The 13071-nt window shown below is 39.6% G+C and overlaps 1 protein-coding gene across 2 annotated transcripts in view; it reads left to right on the forward strand.

Annotated features, from left to right (window-relative positions):
• The window catches only part of IFT88 (intraflagellar transport 88), a 132178-nt gene extending 119107 nt beyond the window's left edge, over positions 1-13071 (forward strand). For both annotated transcript variants that reach the window (XM_042922561.1, XM_042921783.1), the window contains exons 25-26: positions 12412-12522; positions 12765-13071. In XM_042922561.1, the coding sequence (XP_042778495.1) occupies positions 12412-12522; positions 12765-12886 (233 nt within the window). In that variant the 3' untranslated portion in view covers positions 12887-13071. The remainder of the gene's footprint in view (positions 1-12411; positions 12523-12764) is intronic.

The following is a 13071-nucleotide window of genomic DNA, read 5'->3' on the forward strand; positions in this document are numbered from 1 at the left end:
TGAGTTTACTTTGTCTGGATATTTATCATTATTAAGACCGCATATTCTGTAGAATCTGCCAAGCTGCTAAGCTTGGAATAGCATATGGCAGGAATGCACATATGAATACAGCCGTACTTACTCGTGTAAACTCACAGCTGTATGGGAAGTGCCACACTTTACATGGATTCTTTGCCAAAGAGGCATACTTGTAGAATGGGCAAGGACTAGGCCGGCAGTCAGGCAACCTGGGTTTTGCTGATGGCCTTCCCACTAACTGTGAACTCTCGAACAAGTGACTTTACCTCTTTAAGCGTGTTTTCTCATATGAAAAATAAAGAGGTCAGACTTAAGTTTTTTAGTTATTCATATGTGTGCTCCTGCTTACTGAAATTATTACTTCTATTTCTGCCAGTAAGATGGACTGAATATTCAACGAAACTCCTCCAGGAATAGCACTCCTAAAAGTGGTGAATTGAATATTGCGGGGTGGGGGGGGGGAAGAGGAAGGAAATAAGAAAATGAAAAAAAACCTTGTAAATGCATGGCTGAGTTGGCAAGAAAAAGGGAAATTCTTAGGGCGCCTGGATGCCTCAGTCGGTTAAGCATCCAGCTCTTGATTTTGGCACAGGTCGTGATCTCGTGGTTCCTGAGATCAAGCGCCCCGTCAGGCTCTGTGCTGACAGGGTGAGTCTGCTCGGGATTCTCTCCCTCCTTCTCCATCTGCCCCCTCCCCCTCTCATTCTCTCTCCCTCTCTCTTAAAATAAGTAAAAAAAACCATTTTTAAGGGAAATTCTTTGGAGATTCCAATGAATAGAAAATTTAAACCCAAAGGAGTAAATGCAAGAGCTGGCCTTTGTCCTAGCTAGTCCCTAGTGGCCTAGATCCTGGGTCTAGAAGCCATTCATGGGGAACAAGAGAGAACAGCCAGGGGCCCCCAAAACGTCAGGAGTCAGATCAAAGAATCCCTTCATAACGCCAGGACTCCCAGTAAGAAATACTGGCAGTGGGTCAACTAGAAAAGAATCCACCCCACAGAGGATGGTTTCCACCTTGGCACTCCTGGAATGCAAAAAACAGGAAAAGCTCCCTGGAAAATCCCTAACCTTAAGCCCTCAATCACAGAGTTGGGAGACAGAGTATGTATCACCCGTGTGTGGCCTGCAGAACCCCAAGCTGAAAGCTGGGCTTAAAGTGGAACTGTTGGTGCTGCTCCCAGGTGCCTAGGAGACACAGGCTTGGACCCATCCGAAGGAGTATGCTGTAGACAAGCCTCAAACAAGGCCTTCAGATAAAGTTACAAAGAACAGGAACACACGATGAAAAACAAAGGGCGGGGGTGGGGGGGTACCTGGGTGGCTCAGTCAGTTGCACCTCTGACTTTGGCTCGGGTCACGATCTCATGGTTCGTGAGTTCCAGCACTGCGTCGTGCTGTGTGCTGTCGGCACAGAGCCCGCTCAGATCCTGTCTCCCTCGCTGCCCCTCTCCCCCTCAAAAATAAATTTTAAAAATTAAATGCAATGAAAGTCTTGGGGCTCATGGGTGGTTCAGTCAGTTGACTATCTGATTTTGGCTCAGGTCATGATCTCATGGTTCATGAGTTCAAGTCCCACATTGGGCACTTGCTGTCAGCGTGGAGCCCACTTCAGATCCTGTGTCCCCCTATCTCTCTGCACCTCCCCCACTCATGCACTCTCTCTCAAAAATAAACATTGAAAAAAGTCTGGATACATGAAGATAAAGCACTATGAATGCTCAACAAAAGAAACTGTAGAATCCAATTTTCAAAGACTAAAGATATTTTTTAAATGTTAATTTGTTTGAAGAGGGAGAGAGAGAATCCCAAGCAGGCTCTGTGCTGACAGCACCCCAGAGACTACAGATATTTTAATTATCAGATACAAATATGTTTTAAGGGGCACTTGGCTGACTCAGTCGGTGGAGCATGTGACTCTTGATCTCAGGGTTGTGAGTTCAAGCCCCACATTGGGTGTAGAGATTGCTTAAAAATAAAATCCTGGGGCGCCTGGGTGGCTCGGTTAGTTAAGCATCTGACTCTTGGCATTCGGCTCAGGTCATGATCTTGCAGTTCATGAAATCAGGCCCCGTGTCGTGCTCTGCACTGACAGCATAGAGCTGCTTGGGATTCCTGCGCTCCTTGCCCACCCCCCATCTCTCTCTCAAAATAAATAAATTTTTAAAAAATATATACATTTTTTAAGTGACAATATAGATATCTTTTGTTATCTGAACTGAATAGATTCAAAATAGATTCAAAAAAATAGATAATTTTTTTTAAATGTGGTTGTTATCCTCAGGTATCTGAACTCTTAAAACACTTAAACACTTGCTATCTACAATTTAAGATTTGGGGAGCCCGTGTGGCTCAGTTGGCTGAGCATCAGACTTCGGCTCAGGTCGTGATCTCACGGTTCCTGAGTTCGAGCCCTGCGTCGGGCTCTGTGCTGACAGCTCAGAGCCTGGAGCCTGCTGTGGATTCTGTGTCTCCCTCTCTTTCTGCCTCTCCCCCACTCACACTCTGTCTTTCTCTCTCAAAAATAAATAAACATTAAAAAAATTTAAAAGTAATAATAAACTAAAATTTAAAACTCAAATAACACAGATTTCCTCACTGTCCAAATTCTCACTATACAATCCCAGAAATCAGATTCAAAATAGTGGGGAATTCTTGTGTGTTTTAAGTATGGTAAAGTGATAAAAGAGTATAGAAGTTACTAGGCAGATTGGAAAGAACCAAATACAACTTCCAAAAATGAAAATATAATTGAAATTAGAAATTCCTCTATTAAAAAGGTTAGATGGCTTAAACCAAGGGTTGGAAAACTACAGCCTGCAGATCAAATCTGGCTTGAGCCACCACCTGTTTTTGGCAGTAAAGTTTTCCTGGAGCACAGCCATGCTCAATCTGATTTCATGCTGCAAGAGAAACCATATGGCATGCAAAGCATCAAACATTTGCTATTTGACCCTTTACAGAAAAAGTTTGTTGGCCCTAAATAGCTCATTAGATCAGATAAAGAGAGAATGCATGACCTGGAAGACAGAGCTGAAAAATTACCCAGAATGCAGGACAGAGGGTCACAGTGATGGAAAATAGGAGAGATTAAAGGACATGAAGGATGTAGTGAAAAGATCTAACCTACATATATAATTGGGTGACTCTAACCCACAAACTGTGAGATCATGACCCGAGCTGAAGTCAGACACTTAACTGACTGAGCCACCCAGGCACCCCTATATTGTAGATTTTTTAAAAATCAAGATAAAACGAAATTCCTGGACTACAGTAACATTTAAGGCAGAGATATAAGTTGTAATAGAATAAAGCATTCAAAGACCTTGGCTTTGTTTGGGAGGAGAGTAAGGATACTGATTAATTTTAAAATTTGTTAAATATATGTGTTAAAATGCCTAAAATGTTTAGTAAATATAAAAATAATTGAAATGGGATGTATAGCTTCCAAACTAGTAGAAGGGAAATATTCAAATAAACAGGTAAAACAGATGTTGTATGTGACTCCAGAAATGTGGACATTAAAAGTTTTCCTTTTGATAGATATGTAGCAGTGGAACAAAATATAGTGTCTGGAAATAGACTCATACATAATCAATTAACCTTTAACAAAAATGCAAAAACAGTTTTATGGAAAGAGGATAGTCTTTTCAACAAGCAGGGCTGGATTTATTGGACATCCACATGTAAAAAAATTAACGTTGATCAACAAATTACACCATATAGAAAAATTAACTCAAATAGATCATAGCCTAAATATAAAACTGAAAACTATAAACACGCAGAAGAAAACACAGGAGAAAATCTTTGTGACTTTGGATTAGCCAAAGATTTCTTAAGATACGACATTAAAAGCATGATCCATAAAATTTTTTTAAATGGATAAATTGAACTTCATCAAAATTAACATTTGCTTCTCAAAAGACACACGAGTGAAAAGGCAGGACGCCTGGGTGGCGCAGTTAGTTAAGCGTCTGACTCTTGATCTCAGCTCAGGTCTTGATCTCAGAGTCGCGAGTTCAATCTCTGCATTGGGCTCAATGCTGGGTGTGGATCTTACTTTAAAAAAAAAAAAAAAAAAAGTGAAAGGCAAGCCAAAATAGAAAATATTTGCAGAACACGTATCTGACAAGGGACTAGAATATAAAAAAAGCTCTTACAACTTAATAGTAAGAAAACGACCCAATTTGGTTTTTGGTTTTTGGGTTTTTTGGATCAGGAAAATATTTGAACAGGCACTTTACTGAGGAAGGTATATGGATGGCCACATATCTGATAAGGCTTAATATTCTAAAATTTATAAAGAACTTCTACAACTCAGTAACAAAAAAACCATAGACTTTTAAATGGGCTGAAGAACACCTGAATAGACATTCTTCCAAAGGAGGCATACAGATGGTTAACAGACACATGAAAACATGTTTAACGTCGCTAATCACCAGAATCACAATGAGTTACCACCTCACACCTGTTAGAATGACTGTCATCAAAATGACAAGAGGTGACAAGTGTTGGCAGGGATGTAGAAAAAAAGGGAACCCTTGTGCACTGTTGATGGGAATGTAAATTGGTGCAGCCACCATGGAAAATAATGTGGAGACTCTTGAAAATTTTAAAAATAGGGACACCTGGTGGCTCAGTCAGTTAAGCATCCAACTCTTGATCTTGGCTCAGGTTATGATCTCACAGTTTGTGAGTTTGAGCCCTGTGGCAGTCTCTCTGCTGACAGCGCAGACCCCCCTTGGGATTCTCCCCCACCCCTCCCTCTCTCTCTCTTTGCACTCCCCCTCTTGTGTTCTCCCTCTCTATAAATAAATAAAATTTAAAATATGTTAAAAATAGGGGCACCTAGGAGGCTCAGTCCATTAAGCATCTGACTCTTGGTATCGGCTCAGGTCATGATCTCATGGTTTGCGAGTTCAAGCCCCGCATCGGGTTTCTCTCTCTCCCTCTCTCTCTGCCCTCCTCCACATTCTCTGTCTCTCAAAAGAAATAAACTTTAAAAATTAATTAATTAATAAAAAAATATATATTTAAAAGAAAAAATAATTAAAAAAATAAAATAAAATAATCTATTAAAAATACAATGATCATATGATCCCAACAATCTCACTTCTGGGTATGTATCCAGAGGAAATGAAAACAGGATATTAGTGGGTCATAAAATCAAGTAGTGATCGGGGCATCTGCGTGGCTCAGTTGGTTAAGCATCCAAGTCTCGATCTCACTTCAAGCTCCTAGTCGGGCTCCGCACTGGCAGTGCAGAGCCTGCATGGGATTCTGTCTCCCTCTCTCACTGCCTTTCCCCTGCTCACTCTCTCAAAATAAGTAAACGTTAAAAAAAAAAAGAGGCAGATCTACACTCCCATATTCACTGCAGCATTTACAGTAGCCAAGATGCAGAAACTAAGTGTCTGTCAGCAGATGAAAAGATAAAGAAGATGGGGAGTATCTATACAATAGAGTATTGATCACCCATGAGAAATAAGGAAATCCTGACATTTGCAACAACATGAATGAAACCTGAAGGCATTATGCTAAGTGAGGTAAGTCGGAAAAAGACAAATACTGTTTGATATCACTTGTATGTGGAATAAAAGAGCCAATCTTGTAGGAACGGAGAGTAGAATCACGGTCACTGTGGTTACCAGGGGTCGAGGGAGATGTTGGATACAAACTTCCAGTTAGAAAATAAGTAAGTTCTGGGGATCTGATGTACAGCGTTGTGATTACAGTTAACAACGCTGTATCATAGGGGCGCCTGGGTGGCTCAGTTGGTTAAGTGTCCAACTCTTGATTTTGGCTCAGGTCATGATCTCGCGGTTCGTGAGTTCAAGCCCCGCATCAGGCTTTGTGCTGACGGTCCAGAGCTGGCTTGGAATTCTCTCTCTCCGTCTCTCTACCCCTCCCCTGCTCATGCACACACTCTCTCTCTCCCTGTCTCTCTCAAAATAAATTTTGGAAGTTTATAAAAATTTAAAAAAATACATTGTATTGTATACTTAAAAGCTGCTAAGATCTTAAATGCTCTCAGTGCAAAAAAAAAGATAATATGTGACATGATGGAGGTGTTAAGTGGTGCTGTGGTAGCGACCAAGTTGCAACATGTACGTGTAGCAAACGGTCACATTGTATACCATGAGTTTGCACAATGCTAGATGTCAGTCACATCTCAGTAAAGCTGGGGTGGGGTTAATCTCCATAATACATGAATGTTGATATGCCCCCGCCATCACCTCCACAACACCCAAACATACACTCATCCTCTGTACTGCTACAGATTTTGTATAGATTTACTGTTACCCACAGAGATTTAGGAAGGGTAAACATGTATCCTCAACATTCTTGGAAGAATGCACCATACTTACTGTTTAAGATACACTCTAGGTTATCAAAACATTTTAACTAAGGGTATACAAATGAAAAATAAGCCCATGAAAAGATGGTCAATCATTAATCATTGGGGAAATGCAGATTAAAACTAGATACCCAGTAGAATGACTAAAATTAAAAAGACTGTGCATAGCAAGTGATGGTGAGGATGTGGAATAATTGTTACTCTCACTCACTGCTGATGGAATGTAAAATGGGACAGCCATTGTAGCAAGTAGTTTGACAGTTTTTTTTAAAGTTAGACATACACTGAACCATACTATCTAGCCATTCTACTTCTAGGAATTTACTCGAGAGAAACTAAAGTATGTGCCCACACAAAGACTTGTACACAAATTATCCATAGCAGCTTTATTTCAAATAGCCCCAAACTGGAAGCAACCCGTAAGTCATCAACAGGGGACTGGATAAACCGTGACGTATCTGTACAACTCCTCGGCAATTGAATGGAAGGATACATACAACAACATAGCTGAATCTCTGCTGAGTGAAAGCTTCGGGAGTCGGATGCTGTAGCTGGTTGAGCTGTTACTGAAAGTGAGGCATTCAGGGCATCTGGGGGGCTAGGCTGGTTAAGCATCTGGCTCTTGATTTCGGCTCAGGTCGTGATCTCCCAGTTCATGAGATCGAGCCCCATGTCAGGCTCCACACTGACGGCACAGAGCCTGCTTGGGATTCTCTGTCTCCCTCTCTCTCTCTCTCTGCTGCTCTGCTGCTTTGCTCCCTTTCTCTCTCTAAATAAATAAACATTAAAAAAAAAGTGAGGCATTGAAATCTCTTACTATTATTGTGTTACTGCCTTTTCTTCTTTCAGGTCTGTCCTTGTTTGCTTCATATATTGGTTGCTCAGCTGTTAAGGTGCATATATAATTGTTATAACTCCCTGGTGAATTGGCCCTTTGATCATTATATAAGTCCTTCTGTGTCTTTTTGATCATTTTCGACTTAAAGTCTATTTTTGAAATAAGTATGGACACTCCTGTTTTCTTTCAGTTCCCATTTACATGGAATATCTTTTTTTATCTATTCACTTTCAGCCTATGTATGTCATTATATGTGAAGTTTGTCTCTTATAAATAGCATATAGTTGGATTTTTTTTTTTTTTTTTACCCATCAGCCACTCTGTGTCTTTTTATTGGGGAGTTTAATCCACTCACATTTAAAATAATTACATATAGGGAAGTACTTAACTATTATCATTATGTTAAATTTTTTGTGTGCTTTATAGTTATTTTGTCCTTTATCTTCCTTGCTGCCTACCTTTTTATGTCTTTGTGGGGCTTGGGGGGTTTTGTTTTGTTTTGTTCTGTAGTAGCATACTTTGATTCCTTTCTCATTTTCCTCTGCATCTCCTATAGGCATTTTCTTTTTGGTTACCGTGGGAATTACCTAAAACATTCTATAGTTATAACAATCTATTTTAAACTAATAACAACTTCAATCACATACAAAAACTTTACTCCTTTACATTGCCCCATCACTGTGTATCAATGTTACAAATTACATCTTTTTATAATTTGTATTCTTTAACATAGTTGCAGTTATTTTTATGCATTAATTTTTATTAAATGACTTCTGTACTACCATGACAGTATTTCAGGATTCAGTGCTTATGTATATTTACCTTTACAGAGAGCTTTATGTTTTCATATGATTTTCTGTTCCAGTCTAGTGTCCTTTTGTTTCAACTTGAAGGATTCTGTTTAGCAATTCAATGCAAGCCAGAACTAGTGGTGATAAACTCTCCCAGCCTTTGTTTATCCAGAAAAGTCTTTACTTCTCTGTCCTTTCTGAAGGACAATTTCCCCAACTATAGTATTCTTGGTTGGCAGATTTTTCTTCCAGCACTTTGAATGTATCATCTCACTCCTTTCTAGCCTATAATGTTTCTGCTCGGAAATCTGATAATTGTATGGTTGGTCCCTTGTTTATGATGAATTAGCTTTTCTCTTGCTGGTTTTAAGATTCTTTGTCTTTGAATTGCCGGTTTGATTGTGTGTCTCAATGTGGTATTTTTTAGGTCCATCCTATTTGGAGTTCTTTGAGCTTCTTGAATTTGGATATTCATTTCCTTTCTCATATTTGGAAAATTTTCATACATTATTTCTTCAAATAATCTCTCTGTTCCATTCTTTCTCTCTTCTCCTTCTAGGACTCCTGTAATATGTATACTGATACGTTTATGCCCCATGATCTGAGTTTTGTTCCATAATTCTCTTAGGCTTTCTTCACTTTTCTTTATTTTTTTCTTTTTGTTCTTCTGATACAGTAATTTCAAATGACCTGTCTCTGAGCTCAGAGATCCTTTATTCTGCCTGATCACATCTGCTTTTGAACCCTTGTAGTGAATTTTTCAATTCAGTTATTGTATCCTTCAGCTCCAGAATTTCTGTTTGGTCCTTTTTCAGTTTCTGTCTTAGTTGACAGTTTACTTTTGTCTATGCTTCATGTTCTTGATTCCATTTATTGTCTGTCTATGTTCTCTTGTAGCACACTGACCTTATTTAAGACAACTATTTTGAATTTTTTGCCAGGTAATCAAATCAACGGATCGTCCTTTCCTCAGGGTCAGTTTCCGAAGATTCACTTTCTTTCTTTCATCGGGCCATGCTTTCATGTTTTTTGTGATTTCTTCATTTGAAGAAATAGCCACTTTTCCCTGGTTTTGGGGGGCTGGCTTCGTACAGGGAAAACCGTCACCAGTCAGTCCCACTGGAGACTATGGGGGTCTCCAAGTTTTTACAGTATGCGTCTTCTCTCAGCCTCTGCATGTAATTTCCCAGTTAGGTTTCAGGGTTCGTAATCTCTTCTTCCTCTGGGGTCCGTGTGGGGTGCTGCAGGCTCTCCAGCAGCCAGTAAGCTCCTGAGCCCTCTTGTTCTCCGCAGCCCCCGTGCACTCAAGGTATGCCAGTTCCTCGTTAGTGCTGGGGAGACCGGGCCCTGGGGATTCCCCCAGCCCTGCCTAAAGCCGGAATGTTGGCTGTATGTTCCACTCGGATCTTTCTTTGCTGAGGAAGAAAGAAGCTGTGAGCTGGACGCTTCCCCTGGTCGCGGCCGGCTGTGCAGCTTCTGGGTGCCGTGGGGGGAGGTAGTCAGTGCACCAAACCGCTGAGCTCTTTCGTTCTCATCCAGCGAGTACGCCGGTTCCTCGTCAGCACCCCGAGTCCGGCAAGACCGAAACCAGTGTCTCAGGCAGCACCCCGAGAGACGAAAATGCCGGAGGCGTGTTCCGCTCTTCTTGGTCCCCTCCCAAGGGGGACGTTGCATGTTGGGCTTTTTCTCCCAGTCGTGAGCTACGCGGGCTTGGGATAGCGGCTGACCCGGTTGAAATCGAATGGCCTTTCTCACCTGTTTCAGTGCAGTTGTCCTTGGACTTGAGTTTTCCTGGGGTACTGTAACTTCCTGAGTGGTTTCCGGAGTTCACATAAAGGCTTTTAGGATTGTATGTTGTCAGATTGGTACCTTTGTGCGGGAGAAAGGTGGGAGGCTTCCCACTCTGACCACGAAGCTGTTAACTGTTGATATATACTACTTCATTAATCTCAGAAAATTCGTTCATCTCCCTTACTAATCTAGTCTTTTTTAACTCTTGACCATTTTAATAGGCATTGTTGAATCTTACATTTAGAATTATGTGAAGGTTTAAATTATGTAATACTTGATACCTCCAAAAGAAGTAATGTAGCACTCTTAAGTTACCCAGCATGTAAAAATAAACTTACTGAAGCCATCACAAAGCATTAGAACCAGAACATTCCTGCTCTGCCTACCTGTGTGCTTCTTCCCACTCCGTCTCCTGCCTTCCCCACAGGTAGCCACTATGAGGGTTTTTTTCTGTTTTATATACATTCAGGTTTATATTTGTTTAGTTTCTTGCCTTTTCACAATGTTATCAGGATGTAAACACTAGATTTAATTTTACTTGTTTTAACCTTTCTAAAAATGGTATCACTCAGTATGTAGTGATCTGACTTTATTTTTCTCACTTAATATGTTTCTAAGGTTAAGTAAACTTAAATAATTTTATGTTTATTGACCAGTTGTATTGTTTTGTTTTGTTTTTTTTGAGAGTTGTCTATATACATTGTCCATTTCATGGGGGTATTATTTTTTTTTCTGGTATAGGTAAGCTTGAAGGATCCTTATTACTCTAAATTCTGTGATTCTAAGATTTTCCCTAATAAAAAGTATCATTTGGAAGTCTTAGTGTTAATTGATTGATAATTCAGATAAATTGATCTCCGTATTCTTGTTTTTGGAAGCTATTTGTTAACTCTTCTCTAGGAAATAGTAACTGTTATTTGTTGCAGTACTGAGATGAATATAATAACCTGATTTATTATTTAGCCATAAAACCCCACCTAGACTTACAAGTGCTTATCGATCCATTTGTCCCTCCCCATGTGTGGCAGTGTCACTCCTTGAAGTTGATTGAAAATTATGAAATAAGGATATTCACAATATATTCCCTCTCTGGCATTTATAATAATAGGAAGCGTTTAAAAACTGTATTCATGGGTGGGGGGGGGGGGGCGCCTGGCTGGCTCAGTCAGAGGAGCACGTGACTCTCAATCTAGGGATCGTGGCTTTGGGCCCCACGTTGGGTGTAGAGATTACTTACAAATAAAAATCTTTAAAACAAAAAAATCAGTATTCATGGCTTTTCAAGTTGGACATTTGAAGTTTTTGTACGGACTCAGTTTTTATTTTTTTAAGGTTTGCTCTTTCCACAGGATTGGAATGCTTTAGTGTGTTGGGATTTCAGAAGGCCTACAGATGTCTGAGGGAATGTGAGAGTTTTGTTTTACTCATATATATGACTTATATCTATATGAAAAGTGAAAAAGAAATATTGCCTAAAGCAACGGTTTTCAAATTTTTGACCTGAGCTCACTCAAGCACTTTGAAAGATAACCATTTACACCTACAGATGGAAAAGATGAGCTCAACTGTAACAAAAAATTAGGAGCAAAATAAAAACAAAAACAAAAAAACAATGTATACAACCATTCAGTGCCTAAAACTAAGCATTTCATTTTCCAGTAATAACAATGGGGGGAAATGGTTATGTTTTCTGTAAGAATTTAGAGAGAAATTTGGCCACCATTAAAATGTGGGGATCTTAAAGACCATCTTGTTTTAGTTTATTCCCGGAGACATTATCAATAAACTAAAATATAAAGTATAGTCAGAAAATAAATGATCAGTGGATGTTGATAGACTACTCTCATTTTTCACTTTTGTGAAGCTCCCATAATAGGAAAAAATAACATTGTGGGAATTTTAAGGGAAGGAAATAAAAACGATGGGGCTAGAGGAGTGTTTCTTTGAAAAATATGATAGAAGTTCAAGGTTAAGAACTACTACTAATGTTTCCTACTACCGTGAGTGTTCGACCCGGTCTGAAAATCTTCAGTGCTATGGATTGCAGGATTTCCCATGGCAGCCAGTCCGTGTTTGGATGCTACAGTCCTCTTAGTTTTTCCTCATACTGAGCCAAAACGTCTTCTCCACAGGGCGAATCTAATCCTGAAGAAGGTGACTACACGGTCTCTGTCCTCTCCTACCTCTTCTGCTGTGTTTCATTTGATGTGATTTTAGGGCCACTCACCAGCCTTGATAACGAGGTTGATGATACAGCTCATACTGATCTTACGACTTCCTATTTGTTTTCTCTCCAGCTGCTCTTTGTTCTTTACTAGGGATATTCGTCAACGTGGTCTCTAACTTCTCACCAGTGAATCTACAAAATTGAAACCTGTAACTAAGCGTACATGCGAAAGAACGCATACAAAGACTACTTTCCAGTGCTGTTTTATCTATGTTAAAGATTCCCAAGAAGAGATTCCTTTTAAGTTTCAGAAAACCAGAATTATATCCCTCAGAAGGTAGCTTCCAAACGAAACAACGTGTTTCTTGGCAAATAAGTATACTTTAAGATTCGTAATGTAGTGTTCTGTGTTCTCAACGTGTCGAATGCATTTTTATCTTTGTGTTTTCAGATAGTGGCCAGAACTGCAGTGCCAGTAGTAAAGGTGAACGACTAAGTGTCAAACTCAGAGCTTTACCTGGGACAAACGAACCTTATGAAAGTAGCAGTAACAAAGAAATAGGCAAGTGCTGGTGCCCCCCCCTCCCCAGTTCCTACAGGCATAACAGGTCTGGAGAAGATTTGGTGAGATGGCAAATTGTGTAACTGGGCATTGAGAATGTTTTGTGTACAGACAAAATTTTAGATGATCTGGGAGAGCATTTCTGTTCACTCAGTTCAGTGTAGATTATGAGACTAACTGGTTTCACGTCTGTTTTGTTTTTTCTGTATTATTCTAATATAACCATTTATTTTGAAACCTAGATGCCTCCTATGTGGATCCACTGGGCCCTCAAATAGAAAGACCAAAAACTGCAGCAAAAAAAAGAATTGACGAGGATGATTTTGCTGATGAAGAGTTAGGAGATGATTTGCTTCCAGAATAATAGACACTTAAAATGTTACTTACTAAAGGAAAGAAATTGCCTTATAATACTTATATGAAACTTTGGAATAAATACCCCAGTTTTAATTTTGTACACTGTCAAAACTTTAAATAAGTGTATTCTGTTCTATGAGATGGGTCTAAGTTTTGTTTTGTTTTATGTGGAATAAAGATATGTGAAACTAA

Source organism: Panthera leo, chromosome A1 (assembly GCF_018350215.1).
Source record: "Panthera leo isolate Ple1 chromosome A1, P.leo_Ple1_pat1.1, whole genome shotgun sequence".
In the NCBI taxonomy this organism is placed as follows: Eukaryota; Metazoa; Chordata; class Mammalia; order Carnivora; family Felidae; genus Panthera; species Panthera leo.